General features: G+C 35.9%; 3 protein-coding genes and 1 long non-coding RNA gene across 4 annotated transcripts; 2 read left to right on the forward strand and 2 right to left on the reverse strand.

Annotated features, from left to right (window-relative positions):
* Nucleotides 1–92: 92 nt before the first annotated feature.
* LOC135804044 (protein Skeletor, isoforms B/C) lies at nucleotides 93–19535 on the reverse strand. The gene is given in 9 exon segments (XM_065317809.1): nucleotides 93–2012; nucleotides 2074–3000; nucleotides 3061–3234; nucleotides 3290–3310; nucleotides 3387–3780; nucleotides 3782–3804; nucleotides 5066–5177; nucleotides 8542–8770; nucleotides 18617–19535. Coding segments are annotated over 9 exon segments (2091 nt in total). The 5' UTR covers nucleotides 18663–19535; the 3' UTR covers nucleotides 93–1847.
* Nucleotides 13889–15009, forward strand: LOC135804049 (uncharacterized). Its single transcript, XM_065317814.1, has one exon. It carries the CDS (start codon nucleotides 14073–14075, stop codon nucleotides 14883–14885), a length of 813 nt encoding a protein of 270 aa, XP_065173886.1. The 5' UTR covers nucleotides 13889–14072; the 3' UTR covers nucleotides 14886–15009.
* LOC135804051 (uncharacterized) lies at nucleotides 15077–16070 on the forward strand. Its single transcript, XM_065317815.1, has 2 exons — nucleotides 15077–15416; nucleotides 15513–16070. Exons 1-2 carry the CDS (start codon nucleotides 15192–15194, stop codon nucleotides 16038–16040), a joined length of 753 nt encoding a protein of 250 aa, XP_065173887.1. The 5' UTR covers nucleotides 15077–15191; the 3' UTR covers nucleotides 16041–16070.
* On the reverse strand, nucleotides 16058–16605 carry LOC135804053 (uncharacterized). The gene is made up of 2 exons (XR_010550961.1): nucleotides 16467–16605; nucleotides 16058–16281 (listed from the first exon to the last, which is right to left on the reverse strand). It is a non-coding gene; the product is annotated as an uncharacterized lncRNA (long non-coding RNA).
* Nucleotides 19536–20642: the final 1107 nt, after the last annotated feature.

Consider the following 20642-nt stretch of genomic DNA (forward strand, 5'->3'; position numbering starts at 1 on the left):
GACAGCACAACAGGTGACAGCAAAATTTATATTAAAAAACACGAGTGTGGCAGTAAATTTTTTTAGGTTTTAATGGAATAAAAATGAAAATATTTAATTCACATCCAATTTATTAAAATCTAAACCCAAAAAGTTGTACAATGCAATTTCTAGGTTTCATTTGTTCAGAAGTACATTCATAACAAGTTTGTTTGCGTGCTTTTCTTAAAATTTTCATACAAACGACGAAATTATTTCACAAAAGGCACTCCACAATCAAATCAACAATCAATTTGCGCCATCTCATCAAATATAACCTAAAATAAGCACTATTCTTTCACACGAAGAGAATTTAATACAAAAACAATCAAAAATCAACAAATTTAGTTTTATGCAACCAGTGATGCCTTAATTTCATGCGTAGATGTTTAATTTATAAGTTATTTAATGTCTAATATGTATTTGTATTCGATAAGATCAAATCGATAATATTACAATATCCAATGATACAGTTATCAGTAAATACGTTAACAATTGTTAATTAGCAATATGACACATGTACAGAATAATTTCATCATCCCCTTGATCATCTGAAACATTTTATACACTTTGTAAACGTTATGTTGATATTGATATTTTGAAGATATTTGAGTTGTAAGTGTGAAAATTGACATTTCATGACAGTTGATATGCGAAATATTGTAAAAATGTTAGGTTATAACACCGTGTTGTTCTGAGCAAAACTTCAAGTTGTCAAAATGTCAAAATCTTGATCCATAGCAATAAAATGAGGTTAGATCTAACAAAACATTGTAAAATTTGACAGTACGTAATCATTCATGGACTGTGGATTGTAAATATTGTTGGATAGAATATTTGCTAGATATTTCAAAGATTTTGAACTATTTCTAGATAAATATGAATATGTTATGCTTGATATTTGTGCATTTCTGCAAATTCAGCGTCACGCCACTTCAAAAACCACATTTATAAAAGCCATAGATATGAAAACTAGCTTAGAATGTACACAGTTTACAGTTTACACCATTATTGTCGGTTTTATTGTCTGCACACCAACGCGCATCACTACATTCAGCCAAAATGTGTAATGTTGGTTGCCTATATTAAACCTCTGTGTGTATACATTACTCGTAGCTTATGAATTATTTAAAGACATTACATTCGATTATGATATACGTGTAATACGTGTAGAAATGTTAAAAATTCTCGCTTTCATGCCCTGCGCCTAGATGGCGACTGTGACAAAGCTTACAATAATACAATTGTTTATAGTAATGTGTACAAGTTGTACTCATCGCATAAAACCTTTTAATATTAATCTTAATCTTTTAAAATTTATTTATTTATTGTTATTGTCATTGTAATTAAATATTAAACGTGTATAGGAATATTATTCTGTTCTTTGTTTGTATGTTTATGTTTTCAATTGGCAAATGTGTATAATATTGTACTACGTACCCATTATTGTCGTAAATTATCCTCTCAAGCTTATTGTTTATATTGACAAACGTGTAAATTACATTTGTATCGCATTCGATTATTGTCTTCGAAATTTCTTGCATAAAAATGCAAATTTTTTATTATTGTCATAAATTACACAAATCGACTTTTTAACGTATGCAACTTCTCTCACACAATTTTGCATGTGTATAAAGTCGATTTGTTTTAATATTTTTTCTTTTTGTTTTAATTATTATTAAATACGTGTATTCACATTGAAAAATTCGAACTTACCTAGGACTTACTTTACTATCATATGTTTTTCATTGTATTCTTATTATTCTTGGTTGATTCCGCTTTGTTTCCGTTTAGTCAAACGGGCGACTAGAGTCACAGTGACTCGTATGTTAGAAAACCCGTCCTACACCAATGGAAAACAGCGTAATAATCGTAATAATAAACAATCCACTGACAGAATAATTGATTCCAGCTGTAGATGAACTATTCTGACGATCAATATAACCAGGATCAACAATTGTTATCTTCCATCCAAGATTATTATGCGTGTAACACTAAAAATAAGGTTATGTATGTTAAAATCATATAAAACAAGGTTATGTTGATGTACAATACCTGATAATAAAGTAAGTCGGGAGCATCCATAGGTACAGTGAAGTTTAACGTTGCAGGCTCACCAGCATCACATTCTAACCTCAAAGTATCAAGATACTTCGCGAAAGTTTCAGTTTCCGATGATTTATCAATGCTTTTATGCGTCCACTCACAGTAATGCCCAGCTGCAGTTGGTTGTGGGTAGTTATCCTTATCAAAACTCACTCCTGCATAAACCTTCTGCTTCCTTTGTAGTTGTTCTGACTTCTGACCATAACCTCCTTCTCTAGAGTTAGTTATATAGAATGGGTGATACCTAGCTGGATTCGTAGGATCATTCCCACCTTCAACTATGAACTGATATGTCTGTCCACGTTCAAGGACCAGTTCCGGAATGAGCATGTCATTGACCCACCAGCAGATCCCCCATGAAGGTTGTCCAGTAATCGGGGTATAACCACGTTTACCACCTGTGGGACCAATTCTTACACGGAATGAAGTCTCACCAACAATACGCATTTGGGGCCATGGTTTAGGACCTTTTTCATCAGTGTCCACATCAAGGTCAGTGGAACAATCAGCGTCGTCCATATCAGAGAAATCTATTTTATGGTCCTCCATGGTCTTATCCGTCATGGAATGTGAGTTGGCTTCCTTCAGGGAGTTCAAAGGACCAAAAGCAGCGATGACACTTACTTCTCCACTATTGGGGATTGCTTTATCATTGACAGCTTCGTTGGTTTGCAAGGGTCTAGTGTAGGTTATGGTTGTGACCCCATTTTTACGATCCCCAGATAAAAGGGTCACGTCGTTTTTACCCCCGATGCGTTCATCAGGGCAGACACCTGCTTTACCATCACATTGGGCTTTGTCAGACATGTAGTAGTCAACTGCTTTGAAGGTACCACTTGAGGAGTCGTAGAAAGCAATGACCACATCTCCACCTTTCTAAATTTTTGAAGAAAAAGTTAATAAATACAAAATTGAGGTTATGAGGTTATAGTGTACCATTTTAGGGACATCATTTTCTCCACTAAGCCCAAAAGCCATCCATTGATCCTCTCTGATCCTAGCACTGAGGGTGATCTCAACCATGTCGCCCTTCATCACCCACCGCACTTGGAGTCTCTTATCAAGGAACTCCCGACAATTTGTTGGTGTTGGAGGTTGATTTGTTGATGTCTTTGTGAAAACATAAAAGTTACTAAAAGTGGACATCAAGGTACCCTATACTTACGGGATTGTACCACCATGGCGGCTGCAGTGTTAGAATTAGAACCATTTTATGAAACCACATGCTCCCAAGTGAATTAAATGAAATAAAAAATACTTACCGAAATTTTGGTTTGACCCAGGGCTGGAGGTACGTCCAATTCCTTCGGGATCATCACATGACCAAAGTTGTGCTTGTATTGCACACACCACATGGCTAACCAGTCGATGTCGTAGACTGTGAGGGTTCCAGGGAGTTGGATTTCGATGTCTTCGCCTTGGTAGCCCCGGAGAGGGTTGAGGGAGCCCATTTCGTTGGGGACCTTGATGCCGAATGGGGTGGGTTCACTGCCGTTGCCTACCCAGAAGTAGGCGTCGGGGCCGGCGCCGTCGTAGTGTAGGTTTGGGATGTAGAAGGTTTTCGCGTCGAGGATTGTGATGTTTTCGGAGCGTAGACCGTGGGCCAGGCGTTTGAATTCGTGGAGGACACGTGGACGGGGTACTTCAAGGTTTGGGGATGAAGACTTCACCAAAGTCCACCTTTAAGTAGAAGATGAAGAGATAATTAGGTTTAAAGTGTAGAAAAACATTGAAAATTGTAGAAAAAGTTTTTAGGTTATTTTTTCAATGGTTTTTGTTATATCTTTTGAACGGTTTGATGGATTTTATTAAATTTGGTATCAAATTAAAGATAATTTAATTATCTATAAAATGATATTAATATCAATAGATTCTGATGTTTTATTTAAAAGTTATAAACAAAAAACCATAAAATTTAGTCAATTTTACTAAAACCTTCAATTATTTTAAGGTTATGATACCTATACTTGCGCCACCTATCCTAAAACACTCTCTACTATCATCCCCACTAAATAATACAAAAATATATATAAAATGTTTAAAACTTTGGCCATAATAAAGCTTTGAAAATTTTTATTTTCCTAAATTGTTTGTTTCAAAAGATTTGCAGCAATCCAAAGCAAACTTCTCTGCTTGCTTCGAGTGTAGCAAGTCGCGCTGGTCGATAATGGACCTGCGTGTTGGCGGCGGGGGCGGCGTGTGCGTGCGGAATTCCCGGGGCAGCGTGACGGGTGCCACCCACGGCCCGCCCGCCACCGCCAGCGCAAATCTGTCGACGCAGCAAACACACGCGCCAGACAATGTTGCTGCCAACATCGACATGTTTTGTTTTTCAAGATGGCGCCGCATGCACAACATCAAAACAATTACATTTACGCCGCCGAAAAAACCGTCTCATTGTGTTAACATTTTAATCTTTTAATTCGCCGCCCCTTAATGATATTTCCTTTTTCACGTTTTCACCCTCTTTGCAACCCTTGGGGTCATTTATTTTTTGCTCGGTCTCACGGTCGAGGTAGCACTTTATTCAAAAGCTAGACTAACGTTTTTTTGCTCCTGGCCAGGATTTTCCATTTAACTTCGTGGGCGGTGGGGAGGGGGCAGAGGCGAGATTTATGGCGACTGCTTATATAGTGGAAATTATTAATTTCCCCCCCTAGCGCTTTTTTTAACACTTTTTCCCGCCGCCGGATGTGAGCGGCGGCGGTTCCGGCCGGCCGCCTCCTTCCGAGGGTGTTCTGGTGTGCTGCGCAACACCCTCGGCAAGGGGTGCGCATCAAACGGGAACGCGCACACATTAAACGCTTTTGAATCGTAAGGAGTTTCATTGTCACAGTGACATAACCTAAATATTCAGCTTTTTGAATGTGAAATGTGGAAATGGTGAAATAACCTCAAAATATTGTGTTTTTTGGGGGAGAATATAGAGAATAATACTTACGGTGAAACGTCGACACCAAACGGAAAGCCATCTTATGTCCTTGATCTTTTTCCCCATCGGCAGGCGCAGGATTATGTCAGCGTTGCGATAAGCTTTTAATACTGGTGGATCTCTGTGGAAGAAAACAAGAAAAACAATCAAAAAACAACAAATTTACTTCTAAAGCTATGAAAACATTAAAAATAAGGTTAGGTTTACTTGTTTGAGGTTATATTTAAAGGTTATGTGTGTAAATTGCTTAAATACACATTAAAAACGTAATAATTGTTTGTATTTTTAGATAAAAACGGGTTTTGTGCTGCCCCCGGGGGGTAGGAGGTCCAAGGGGGTGGAGTGGAGGGATAAAGACTTTACAAAAGTTTACATTTATGTAAAAAATAAAGAGATATTGAGGTTAAGGTATAGAAAAAACACTGAAAATTGTAAAAAACGCAATTTTAGGTTATTTTTCAATGGTTTTTCCTTGATATCTTTTGAAGGAATCATTGGATTTCATAAAATCTGATATCAAATTAAAGAGAATTTCAATACCTACAATTTGATTTTTATAACAATATTCTCCGACATTTTGTTCAAAAGTTACAAGCAAAAAACCATCAAAATTTTACATATTTTTAATATATTTACATGTTGAAGGTTACATTTAAAGGTTATGTGTATTATGTTGCCTAAATACACATTGTAAACGTAATAATTGTTTGCATTTATGAATAATACGCGTTTTGTGCGTCCCCCGGGGGCAGGCCACGCGGATTGATGCATTTGATGCGCCAAGGGGTGATTTTAATCTCTCTGACAATTATGTTAATATACTAATAGCCATATCCTGAGCGACATGAGCTCCCTCTCGCCCCCTTTTGTGCATGAATACCGAAAAACCGAAAGGGGACGGACGTCACGGACGTTATGAATATATTTTCGACGCTCGTGCGCCATACATCAAACGCAAAGTGATGAGAGGGATGAAATGGGGAGATATGCGTTGGCAAGGTGATCACTACGATCATCATTCGGCGTATTCGTAATTCAATGTCTGTTTCATTGTTTCATCTTCATATTGATTTTTTTACTCCCTAATATGAAACAAGTGCATACATAACCTATTTTTTTACCTTTTTGAGGTTAAATTTAGTGTTATGTTATGTTATAAGACATCAAATTAAAGATAATTTCAATACCTTTAATTTGACATTAGCTTTGATAATCTGCCATATTTTGTTTAAAAGTTATAAGCAAAAAACCTAAAAAATTTATAAATTTTTGTTTAAATCTTCAATTATTTATTGAAAAATTCAATCTGTTATATTATGTTTACTACTAAATTAAAGAGAATTTCAATACCTACAATTTGACATCAAGAACAATATTCTCCGACATTTTGTTAAAAAGTTATAAACAAAAAACCTAAAAATTAACAAATTTTTGTTGAAACCTTCAATTATTTATTAAAAAATTCAACCAAATATATTATGTTTAATATCAGATAAAAGAGAATTTCAATACCTACAATTTGACATCAAACACAACATCCTCCGACATTTTGTTCAAAAGTTACAAGCAAAATATGCTTACATAACCTACTTTTTCTATTATTTTTTAAGGTTAAACATTGTCAAATGTTAGATTAGGTTCAGAAACCAACATCTAGTTGTCTAAAAGTTAGTTTCAAGCGTTGCGAGTCCTATTTATATGTAAATAGCGATGCGGTCTGGTCTATCGCGGCCATTCGTCTTCAACCCGCCGCGCATATATCTATTACCCTGTTTGATTAAACATAGTGCTCGTCTACGCCACCCCCTGTGGTGATACACCACACAATCAAGTTTCTGTGCACATCAAAATCGATTGAATTTACAACGCGACTGAATTGCATAACACACTCCTATACATAACACACACAAGTGCATATTGAGTTGCATACATACTAAAGAATTATATTCAGTGTATAGCAATACGAAATAGAAACGAAAAAAAACAGATTTACAGATTTCTACATTTTTACTACTACACGACTACATTGTGTGTTGTGTTTGATTCGTAAGCGGATTTTCCACTGATTCGACGTTGTCATGCCAACCACAAACTAATATCGTAATATGTTCTTTCGGCTTTGGGCCAAACTTGCTGCGGTTTCATTTTCTCATTCGAACGTAGACATTATTATTATTACAGTTAAGTATAAGTACTTTATGAAAGTTTTAAGCCTATTAGAATACTCCACGGCGGCCATTTTGTTTGTATGATGCATAACCTACGTAACAATGTGATTTAATATAAGGTTATGTTTGATTCGTGTAAATAAACGTGGAATTTAAACAAAATAAGTTTTTTCGAGTTTGTATGAAGGGGAAACGCGCACGACAAGCGACCACAACCTCCCTCCCCGCCCCTGTGACGCTCGAGGGGGTTTCGCGTTGGCTTTGAAGCTTGCGAAACGGCGCAGTTAGTTAGTTTGCCGTTGCGAGCGAGGGGGCGGCGTAATTGTGATGAAGTCAGCTCGAAAACGTCTTTATTAACTCGTCCCCCTTCACATCACAAATAGACAACCAGTAAAACACACAGGAACCAAATCTAACCTTAAAAATATTCATCATAACCTATTCTAACCTAAAAATTTTATTTTTTTGCTTGTTTTCGATGGGAATTTGATACAAAATCATCGCAATCAGTAAATATCTACTCATAGAATCGAAACGTTGTGCTTTGTGCAATGTCAGCAGAGCGTAGCGCACGCGTTCGGAATAAAAATGCAAAGTGCGTGCTTGAAAAGAAAGAAGGAGGGATTGTGTGGCGGTAAGGAAAAGAAATGATGATATCAATCGGTCCGATTCAGAGTTCGGGATCGCATTATGTGCCACTAGTCGAGGGCGTCGAGTGCGAAAAGATATCGACGCGTGTGTTATTAACGCCGGAAGTCACCGAAAGTCGGGCGAAATCAACCTCAAGCGATGAAAGCGAAAAACCGAGGGTGATCGGGGGAGAAACGAGAGAAACGAAAAACGATGAGGAATGATCGGGTCGTATACTTAACGTCACTCAAATCCAAAATAACACATAACCTGCAATTTCTTACAAAATCGTGAAATACCGGTATTAATATTGGTATACCGGTATTTTTTTCGAAATTCATATTTTTTATTATAATATTTCATTGTAAAAAATTGAAATTTTGAAAAAAAAAAATACCGGTTAACCGAAAAACCGGTATTAATACCGGTATACCGGTATTTTTTCTAGTTCCGATATTTTTTTATTAAATATTTTTTCCTATAAAAAATTAAAATAACGGTATTTTTATAAAAAATATACCGGTTAACCGAAATACCGGTATACCGGTATTTCTATTTTCAAAAACTAATATTTTTCAATACATTTCTTCCGATAAATACCGATATTTTCACATTTTGACCCAAAAAACAACCGGTTTTCCAAAAATACCGGTTTTTACACTAAAAATCCACAATTCTACGACTTACCTTCCAACAAAATCCTCTGGATACGGTATAATATACCCATCTGGACTAGGGCGTGGTGAGTTGCCTACCCAGAAGAAAGCATCAGGTCCAGTCCCATCATAAGAAAAATTCTTGATGAAAATTGTGCTGTCGTCCACGGCGTACGCCGTCCCTGTGATCCCATGTGCATAATCCTTCAATCTACCTATCAACGTGCCATAATACGGCTCTGGATGTCGTTTACACCACCCTGCAACCAAAAACACACATATTACACTAACTATGCAACCAAACATACACAAAACATGTTTTAAATCTAAAACACTTAAAAAAACAGTGTGTAAATCTATTTACACTCAACAAAATGTTCGCAGAGGATGAAAACCGATCCCTGGTTTTCACGGTTGTAGGGTGAAGGAAATCGCCGAGGGAAATCCGTGAAATGTGCGCAGATCGTGTCTGGAAATCCGCGTCTCGCATTAAGATAATCCACCACTCCCCCTACAACACCACGCTTTGGAAATAAGAAACAGATCGACAAGAGTAGCGTAGAAATCTAGTTATAGTTGAGGTTATGTTCGGTTGACAGCATGACGGAGCGTAACAATGGGTCAAGTACGCGAGGGTTGCACACATGATGCATTAGGGGTTGCGAGTAATCGAGAATGTTACTAATCGAACTGTTCATGTGCGAAAAGCGATAAGACAACGACATGTTAGTCATAAGCATTCATAACCTCAAAAAAACACACAAAAATCATGTGTGGAATATGTATAGGTTAAGATATTATGTTTTAGGTTAGGTAATAACGTTGTAAGCACAACGTAAACATTGTAAAATGTGCCTGGAATATTCCCAGCTAATTTTACATGTTTTTCGTAGTAAAATGAGTGAAAATAGAGTAAAATTGAGGTTATGTTATGATATACTCTGTATTATACAAATATCTTCCATTTTTTGTTCATCATTTCGTCTCATAAGTCTTAAATCATTGTTTAAAATACAAAAAACCCAAAATTTGCACGTTTTTCATAATAAAATGTGTGAAAATAGAGTAAAAGTGAGGTTATGTTAAGAAACACTCCGTACAGTACAAATATCTTCCATTTTTTGTCATTAAGACAGCGACATGTTAGTCATAAGCATTCATAACCTCAAAAAAACACAAAAATCATGTGTGGAATATGTATAGGTTAAGATATTATGTTTTAGGTTAGGTAATAACGTTGTAAGCACAACGTAAACATTGTAAAACGTGCCTGGAATATTCCCAGCTATTATTACGTCAAACAAGGCGTAATCTGATAATGCGCGGCGACGCTATGCAAACCAACATACACGAAACATGTTTACTTGTCAATCAAGCGCCTGTGGATGTAATGGTAGTAGTGTTTTATGTTTTACCAGCTTTATAATATCTAAAATAATGAAGTTGCTTGCGTACGCGTTTGTAGTCACGGAAGAAGTAACAATGAAGTAGAATGGCGGGAAGTTTAAAATGGCTGAAAGTATAGTCTATGGAAGTATAGTGTACAGTCTCCATAGTGTAGTCAATTGGATTTGATGTTGACGTAGCTGTCGGTAATACAGTGTGATAATACAGTGTGATGGTACTATAGTACTTAGGTTTGAGCTTCATTGCTGGAATGCTAGATGGCGTTAAAGTAGTCAAATGGCCAGATGCAGAGGTATTATTGGCTAAACTATTTCTTTATTTTATTTAAAAAATAATTTTTTTTATTAAATAAAAAGTAGCGTATAACCATTCGGGGACCACTAAGAATATGTGTACAAATTTTCATGATGATCGGTTATGTAGTTTTTGCGTGAAAGTAACAAACATCAAGACTTTCGCATTTATAATATTATATTTATAATAGGGATATATAAAACTTTACTCATAAGTTTTGTTGTGATTGTGATTGTGATTGTGATTGTGATTGTATTTGTGTGAGTTCGATTAATGCCGCCACCGTTGCCGCCGCTAATGGCCGACGTAATTGTTCCGGACGCGCGACGCAAACGACTTTCGACATGACATGCAAAAGTGTCGAATCCGTGGAGGCTTTTAACGTTTAAACATAGATTACGATCAACGTTACGATCAACGTTGACATTGTGTACATTTGGTTGCCTACATTGATTGAATCACATTCATATAAAAACTCTAACAATGATTATGTTATAATACTACTGTTACGCCATCTCGTATATTATCGAATCAATTTGTTGGGTTTTATTTTTATGATGTGATATATTTATATACAGAGTGTTTAAATACGAAATAAAATTTTTATTTTTTTTTTATTTGTGGTTGATATGTTTTTATGATAGTTAACACGCTGTATAATGAAATATGTGACTTGGGGTGATCATTGCTGGTCGTGTGGTAGTCCGTGCACGATCTATTTCCCCCTTTACATGAGACACGAGGAGGGTTGGTTCATTATTACGCTCGCAGAAACAAGGCAATAAAATTCTATTGAGGGGATTGAATGGTGTGTGCTGGTGACATTACTCATGGAAATATTCATAAGCTAATTTATATTGAAAAAAATTTAAGATATGCAACCAAATATACACTATATTTATACTACAACTACAATTTGTATAATAATAGTGTCTGTGGTTAGTAAAATACAAAATAAAAAATAAAAACGAAAGAGATTCAAGGGTGTATTTCGTATTTCCCAGAGGACAGCTCGTAATATCCGTAAGTTGTAGATTTGCGGAACGCGATGATAGCCTTTATTCCTGTGCGTGTAATGCGCCGCTTTGGGGATTTCGTTTTGATTCTGTTTGCTCGAGATTTGATAGACTCGGGCTTTATTCACGGCTTCCACTTGGAAGCTCTCCCTTCGTGAATACGTGAATGCAATTTCACGCGGAGCATTCTGTATAATATTTTACTCACTTTGTATGTGTAGTGGATGTGTATGTGTGGTTGCGGAGAGAATCAAATCGGAATTCATAGCGGGCAGATCGATAAAAATGGACACGAATACATAACTGGTTTGTGTGTGAGTGATAAATGTGTGCCATCAATTTATAGCTGCGGAATTGTAGTAAATTCAATGTTTTTTTTAGTTTTAAAAGGAGTAGATGACCCAAAATACACGTAAAAGTTTAGAAATTATTGTTTTTTCGTTGAGAAATGTGTGAAATTCATTTTTAAGCGTAGAATTTAAAGATATAAATGTTTATAATTAATTATAAAGTCTGTTTTTCGTGTTTTTTTTGTTTAAAAATGTTGGCAACCCAATATGCACATCAATTTTTTGCATTTTTTTAAATTTTCCATTAAAAATCAATTTTTCCTCGATAAATATTTACTACCAATTTATACGTGCAAAATTCTAAGTTAAAATTGTTTATAATTTGTTTACAATAATATACCGAGTGTTTCCCTAATATTTTTCATTTTAAAACTCTCCGTGACCCATCATACACGTAATATTTCCGTCTACTCGCCTGGAAATTAACTTTCCATGAAGATTTGAAGTTGCCTCCCTTCGTTTAGAAGCGTTTAGACAGGCTTTGAAGGGCGCTGTTCAAGAGCGTCAGCATCAGCGCAGACGTCAAGGGAGAACGCGCACGCTTTTGTCATCTCCAACGATGACGCTGACGAGGGGAGTGTTTCCTTCTTTCGTATATTAAACCCTCATTAGAATGACATCCATTTAGGCGGGCTAATGAATGAATGGGCCGAATCGAGCGGTAATGATTTCTACATTCACGCCATCTATATTCATAACTCATAAGTCAACAAAACATAACCTTATTCATTTAAAAATAAGGTTATGTTTTGTTATTGACATAATTCAATGCAATTAACAAACAAAACTGATACAAAATGACCTTGAAGATAATTTGTTATTAATTTATTTGTTTATCTCTACAAATATTATAAATGCGAAAGTCCTGATGTTTGTTACACTTTCACGCAAAAACTACTTAACCGATCATCATGAAAATTTGTACACATATTCTTAGTGGTCCCCGAATGGTTTTAGGCTACTTTTTATTTAATAAAAAAAATTAATTTTAAAATAAAATAAAGAAATAGTTTAGCCAATAATACCTCTGCATCTGGCTATTTGACTACTTTAACGCCATCTAGCATTCCAGCAATGAAGCTCAAACCTAAGTACTATAGTACCATCACACTGTATTATCACACTGTATTACCGACAGCTACGTCAACATCAAATCCAATTGACTACACTATGGAGACTGTACACTATACTTCCATAGACTATACTTTCAGCCATTTTAAACTTCCCGCCATTCTACTTCATTGTTACTTCTTCTGTGACTACAGACGCGTACGGAAGCAACTTCATTATTTCAGATATTCGCGAGCGAAGCCGCGGGTTAAAGCTAGTTATTAATAATTGTTATGTTTTTATCGTTTCACGAAAAATTATTGTGTTTTTCTTCAGCAAAAATAAATATAAATGATGAATGGAGGAATCAAAGTCTCCGAATCGATCAATCAATTGTGAAAAAGTCATAAACATACAAAGTGTCCCAATAAATGTCACTCTATAAATAAATATCGCCGAATAAATCAAATCCAGTCGAGAATATTGGATGGTCATGTCAATAGGGAGCAAACAAAGCGCGGGGATCCTTTAAGAACTCGTCCTTGGGACGTGATCGCGCAAAAAGGACTCCATTATACGAATGTCCTTCTTTTTTTGTGCTTCACCGTCAAAAGTCGTAAATCATTACCAAAATACAAAAATACGTGATTTTTTATATAAAAATTAGGAAAATGTTATGAAACACTCTGTATAATATAAATATCTTTCATTTTTGTGATTCATTTCCTGTTTTAGGTCTTAAATCACGTTTTAAAAAAGAAAAAACACAAAATTTACAAGTTTTTCATAGAAAAATGAGTGAAAGTAGGGTACAAGTGAGGTTAGGGTAAGAAACACTCTGTATAATACAAATATCTTCCATTTTTTGTTCATCATATTATCTTTTAAGTCTTAAATCATGTTTTAAAACACCAAAAACACTAAATTTACAAGTTTTTCATCCAAAAATGCATAATAATAGAATAAAATTGAGGTTATGTTGTGATATACTCTGTATAAATGCTCAGTTTGTAATAAAACATTAATCAATGCAGAACGCCGCGCTTTGTACTCTCATAGAACTTTATCCAACGCTTTAATCAGCTAATGGAAGCCTTGGGGGCGGCAATCGGCGTTTTCGTTTTTCCCCAACACTTTGTATCGCACGCTTAACCGAGACAAATCGCGCCTTGTGTTTATGCGTGTTCCAACCGCTCAAAAGCTTTTGTTTCCGCGCTCCGCACGCGCTCGCACATTTTTGTTAATTAGTTTCCTAACAAAATGGCGGCACACGCGATAATTTTGAAGTGTGCTGGATTCTGGCAGAACAAAAACCTCATTTTGACACATTCCCGCTCAGTAACAAAATTTTTGTCAAGGTAAATCGCGCAAACATTGTGTAGGCCCCTTCTGTGTTATCGCTTTCCCACACACCAATCCCCTAAATAAAAATTCCCCGTGCATATATGGACCCCAAAACGTCCACATTGAAAATGCAGCAGGCCTACCTGGTCGAGCTGAGTGAAGACGAAGACATTGACACGGATGATACCTCCGCATGCGCAGATACATTACAATTAGAACCCACCAATGAGAAATCAGAAACACCAGTGGCGATTGACATCAAGTCAAACACTCCAGGCAAGTCGGAGAAACATCGTGCAGCGTACGAAAGCACACGAGCGAACAAACACAAAGATGACTCACAAGTTGCCTGCTTTACGTGTTTCCTCGGTCCGTGTCCGGAGGTCGTCAATGCAAACTTCAAACACTCTGAGTTTATGATTTGTTACCGTGATGCCAAGTCACGATGCGAGAACGGTATGATGCGCTACTACTGCTGCCCTCTATACTTGGCAACCATAAAGAAAAACGGTGAAGAGACTTATGAGTTACGCGCGGTGCAAACCGAAAGTAATCTACAATCGAATGATTTTAATAATCATAATGGAGGGGGCGCTGCTGGTGGCACTCGGATGAATCACGAGTGGCATTCGTTTTATAATAATACGCAGGCGCATCCGAATTTGGGCGCCGGCATGTCCCATCACAGTTTTAGTAATCATCACTTCAACTGCCGCCAGCTGCCGCCACAGTTCAACTTTTTGCATCATTGTAGCTGCGCATGTCCGCCTCAAATGATGGCGTATTACTTAAGTAACTATCGGTATCAACAGCAGCAGTTATCACCGCATGGGCAAGCGTCACAGCAGGGTTTCCGGCAGTTTGGGTACCATCCGAGTTATATGTTTCCGTCGCCCGGATCTGCGATGAGTTGACTTAAGTAACTTTTGAAGAAATAATGTAATGGATCCCGCGTGATGGTAGTCTCTGTCAAATTTTCTTTTTTTATTGAAATATGTACGCAAACATTAGGAAGAAGTAAAAACGGCAATAACAACATTTTTTTTTTTTTTTTTGCTGAGTAGGCCGCCATTTTGTTTTTATTTTTGGTGTTATGGCAACGTAAACGTTGAAAATTTATTTTTTCATTGTGAAATTTTTTTGTGTGAATATGAAGTAAATTTTAAATTTTTTTAAAAAAATCAAAATTTTTGTGAAATTTTGGAAAATTTTCTTTAAAAATGCAGGTACAGTTAGAAAAAGTACAACCTGTGCACGGTGCTGACCTAGGTGCGGATTGTCTATGCCCGCCTGTGTGTTTCCAATGCCCGCCGCCATTTTGTTTACCATGCGGCCCGGGACCCAGTGGCGCTGCGCCGGAAGGTGTCGCTGAGTGTATGCCACCACCACGACAATGCGGACCGTTTATGATGTTAAACACGCCAATGGAACGTAAAATAGTTTTGGTAGGTAATACAGAAATCTGTAATCTCTATAATATCATATTTGTGTGTAGGTAATACAGAAATCTGTAATTCCTGTAATATCATATTTGTGTGTAGCTTACAAAACAGGATATTGAAAATGGCAACGGACATCAACATCATAAAGATCACAGAGATAACCGCAACGATGCTGATTGTTGTGATAAAGCACACCATCATCATCATGGCCGTGATGATGACCTTGATTGTTGTGACAAACCACATCACCACCATCATCACACCGGCGAGGATGACAAATGTAAACACAATCGAAACAGAAAAGAATTTAAGGTTATGAATTACGATGAACCAAAACCGCCTGTGGAGAGTGAAGTGTGTGAGCGGCGTGACCGTAAGAGGGCGCCAGGCAAACGTCCACGCACTAATAGCAGAGAACTACGAGGGGGAAAGTTATACATCGGTTGTGACTGTGAGAAACGCAACGGATTACAAGATGAATGTCAACGCAGCTTGTGTCAAGGTTCGCCTGAGTGTGCAACTATTCCACCGACATGCGCGCCATCTGAATTCTCAAATGGGAAGCATTTAACAAAACGCAGATCTGAGTTTGAGAAGAAAATACGTGAACAGTTTAAATATTGTTGATAAAATAAAATAAAATGTTTCGTTATATTACTTACACAAAAATTTATTATTCACACAAACAGTGTTTTTATTTACAGTTATTATGTTCACTTGATGCTTCCAAACGTTGTTGTTTACGCACAGCGTGGAAATTGTCGACGATTGCTTGTAGATGCGCAGCGTTGCCATATATACTCGGACCGCAAGATGGCACCTCACACGCGTGATTTGGATTGCCGTGCCATGTGCGCACTCACGCCTCCTGCAAGCGTCTTGCAGGCCGTTGAGTTTGACGCAGTCGCAGCCGACGTGCATGCAACCGGCGCGCAGCTCACGTGACTTTACCACGCGCGGGATGCGGCGACCGTGCGCGCATCTACGCTTGTAGTGTTTGAATGGTTTTGGCTTGCGTGCCGGCTGCACACCACTAGGTGGCGCTTTACTTACATGGTGTGCACGCACGCCATCGGAGGTCTGGGGACGGAACTTTGATTGTTGAGGTTGGAAATCTGCTGTTTTTTGATTAGTGCTGAAATCCAGTGCGGTGTTTGGGCGATCGCAGGGGTTGAAGACGTTTTTTGATGGGATGAATCGTGTGGAGTCCATTTCATGTGCGGGTTTGCAATAGGCGTCGAAATTTAGGGAATTTTGTGCCTTGGGTTGAATATTTAGAGAGTTTTGATGTGTTTATGTTGAGTTAATACTTACTTTGAGATTAGATTCGGAATTAATGTATTGATCAGCCATGTTTTTGGGAAAAAATATTAAATAAACGTTGATGGGTAATTTTCTGACACAAATTTTATATATAAACGTCAATTTGTTTGTTTTTTTGTGAATATAAACACAAAAAACAAAGTTTCTATGAAAACAAATAGAATTTTTAGATATCAACACTAGATGTCAGCACTTATATAAACACAAATACGTTATGTTTCTCTAAATGTCAATTTTAATTGATTTCATTGATTAAAAACACAAAAAAACAAAATTTTATTGAAGAAAATCAATTTTTTAGATTTCACCGCAAGATGGCAGCACTTGTATAAACACAAATAGGTTATGTTTTACTTAAATGTCACATTTTCGTAAATTTAATTTGAAAAACGTCAATTTAATTTGATTTTAAACACAAAAAACAAAGAAAAATCAAATTTTAAGATTTCAACGCTAGATGGCAGCACTTATATAAGCACAAATAGGTTATGTTTCACTACATGTAAATTTTAAATGGTTTCTTTGATTAAAAACACAAAAAAACACAATTTTTACTAAAACAAATTAAATTTTTAGATTTCACCACTAGATGTCAGCACTTATACATCCAAAAGTAGGTTATGTGTCACTGAAATGTCACACATCACTCATAAAACTCACACGATTGTTTAAAACCGACATTCTTGTAATATTTTCAACGTAGACGCAAATATTTGACCATGTAAACCGTATAGAATGCTGTTTTCTAAATTTTCTCATACGCTTGTGATTTTTCTAAATGCTGGTAATTGCATTTTCATTACATTGTGATGCCGTTATGTTCTTGACCCAGAATGTAAATGAATAACTGTTAAACAATGAAAAATAGCAAAACTAAAAAAAAATTAGAAAAGTAAGTATGACACATTACGAGTATATGACAACATTAACCACATATTGATTTCCGACGGATGGTAATGTTAATGTTTATGTTGTGATACTAGCATTAAAAATATTAAGTTTAATATTTAATATTTGCACTGCGACGTTTCACGTAATAAAGTAATAATAAAAATGCGGGAATATTGCGGTTTGTCGAGTATTTTGCAATAGCATGAAAACGGTTATTATTGATGATCAATAATTACTGTGTAATTTATTATTACTGCGAAATCATGGAGGCTTCTCTCTGCACTGAGAGGCAAGAGTTGCGATTCTCAAGGTTGCAACGCATTGAAATTTGTTTTACTATTGTATTGTATCAATAAATTTATCTATTTCGAGGCAGGAATAAAAATAAACATGTTCAAAGTCGTGATATGAATGAAAATTGCAATATAAACATTATGTTTGGTTTATGGCAACTAGAAAATGTATTTTACATTAATTTTTATTAAGTTTTTATAAAAATTCGTTGAGAAAAGAAGAAAAAATTAAGAAAAATTTAAAAATTGCAAAATTTCCTTCTTTTTCGGAATAAAAATAGCAATAAACGCCTTTTAAAGTTGTGTTATCAATAAAACTAATGATAATAAACTTTAATTTTTCTTTCCCGTTATTAAAAAATGTATTTTACATCAATATTCATCAAATTACCGCAAAAATTTGTCGAGAAAAGAAGAAAAAATAAGGAAAACGTAAAAAATGACTAAAAATATTAATTTTACATCAATTTTCATCAAATTTCAACGAAAATTTGTCGAGAAAAGAAGAAAGAATGTCAAAAAAACGCAAAATTTTCATTTTTTTGCACCAAAAATCAAAATAATCATCCATAAAGTCGTGATATCAATAAATCTGTTACTAAAAACATTACTTTACTCAAATTTCATCAAATTTTTACAAAATTTCCTCAAAAATTCATAAAAAAATCATAAAAAACCAAATAAATTACAACATACCTCCAGATACAAGCAGCACAAGACTAAAAATATTCCTCAGGATCATCTTGCTGGCCACGTCCCTCCCGCTCGCTTCTTATCACCAACACACACGCACGCACACGCAATACACACAATGATAACATCCACTATTTCCACAAACTTTAAATTTAAAAACGTCCAGATTTATTTAAAAACCAAACCAAACCAAACAAATACAAAAACAACCGCACATCAACGTTATCCAAACACAACTAAGTTTTATTTATTCGCTGTGTTGTGTTTTGTTTTGCTCTGCTCTGCCGTGTTCCGCTAATGTTTGCGCGTGCGCTTGCAGCTAAGCCACACTACGCGTACTCAACTGGTGAGAGTTGTGATGATGCCGGCGCGTTGCGAATACAAAAAGTAGTGGCAAATGAATTTATTCGTGTTATTCGTATGTATGGGAAAGGAAACCAGTGTCAGCTCAAAGTCACTCTCACTTTTTCGCTTTTCACTCGAACGTTGAGCGTTGAATTGAATTTTTGGTAACCGACTTAAGTCACTTAACTCGCACTCTCACTCACAGAATTTTTAAAACTTGTTTCTCGTTGATAATTAACTGTTTTCTTTTTAGATTTTAATTTTATTGCTTTATGTTAAGTAATAAGAAAATAATTTTCGTTTTTGGCCTTTTCTGACATATTGTATATTAATAATTAAATTTAAACTATTAATTTGATATTATTTCGTTTTGATTAGTTGGAAATCGATCATTGTGTGCATGACGTGTGCGTATCCGTTGCATCAGCGATGTGGCGTCGACGGCGCCGCCATGTTGGCGTTAACAAATTGCGTAATAGTGTTTTTGGCGTCGCGCGGCGGGAGGCGGCGGTGGTGACGGTTCGACGCGGCGGCGGCAGACGACGGCCGTGGACTGGCGGCGCCCGCCGGCCACAGCTCGCGCGGCACCGGGAAAATGGGCGGTGGTGGTGGTGGCGGCGCGGGCGCCTGAAGGCGGCGATTGGCACACGCGCCGCCCACCACAATCGCCGCCGCTGGCACTGTGCGCTCACATTCATGATAGAGGAATGCATCGGGTCGGATCAAATGACAATGATGAGTCAAATATAAAAGAATTTTATCTTTTTTAGGTTAGGTTAGGTTATGTTGCATACGTACGTCAAGAATAAGTCATTTGGTGATTAAAATTGTTTTTTGTTGTTTTATTATAACTTAAAACACTATAAATCACTGTTTCAACACAAATTTTGACATAATTTTGCTAGTTTAAGGTCAGTTCAAGGTCAAAATGTCAAAATATAACACTTTTATTACTAATTCACTAAATTAAACTGATACAAAAGAATTGACAGTGATTCAAACATAAAAAACTCAAAATATTATCTTTTTAGATTAGATTAGGTTATGTTGCATTCGCACGTCAATAATTTATCAGTATTGCAGTAAAAATGACTTATTTATTGATTAAAAGATGTTTTTGTTGTTTTATTATAAAATAAAACATAGTATCTCATATTTTAACACAAATTTTGACATAATTTAAGAAATTCAAGGTTAATTCAAGGTCAAAATGTCAAAATAAACATTTTTATTACTAATTCACTAAATTAAACTGATATAAAACAATTGACAGTGATTCAAACATAAAAAACGCAAACTTTTATCTTTTTAGGTTAGATTAGGTTATCTTGCATTCATACGTCAATAATTAATCAGCATTTTAGTAAAAATAACTTATTTATTGATTAAAAGTGGTTTTGATTGTTTTATTACAAATAAAAACATTATTACTCATATTTTAACACAAATTTTTACATAATTTTGCAAATTTAAGGTCAATTCAAGGTCAAATTGTAGAAATAAACTTTTTTATTACTAATTCACTAAATTAAACTGATATAAAAGAATTGACAGTGATTCAAACATAAAAAACGCAAACTTTTATCTTTTTAGGTTAGATTAGGTTATCTTGCATTCATACGTCATTTATTTATCAGTATTGCAATAAAACTGACTTATTTATTGATTAAAAGTGTTTTTTGTT

Source organism: Atheta coriaria, unplaced genomic scaffold (genome assembly GCF_025399875.1).
Source record: "Atheta coriaria isolate IRGN ID8LTWV9N9 unplaced genomic scaffold, Caltech_Dcor_3.1 hic_scaffold_3_pilon, whole genome shotgun sequence".
Taxonomy (NCBI): domain Eukaryota; kingdom Metazoa; phylum Arthropoda; class Insecta; order Coleoptera; family Staphylinidae; genus Dalotia; species Dalotia coriaria.

Excerpts from the sequence above, each read along its gene's own strand:
- LOC135804049 (XM_065317814.1), top strand. The coding sequence starts at position 14,073 with ATGGACCCCAAAACGTCCACATTGAAAATGCAGCAGGCCTACCTGGTC.
- LOC135804051 (XM_065317815.1), top strand. The coding sequence starts at position 15,192 with ATGCAGGTACAGTTAGAAAAAGTACAACCTGTGCACGGTGCTGACCTA. Across the intron at positions 15,417-15,512 it reads TGGAACGTAAAATAGTTTTG|CTTACAAAACAGGATATTGA; the intron begins GTAGGTAATACA and ends ATTTGTGTGTAG.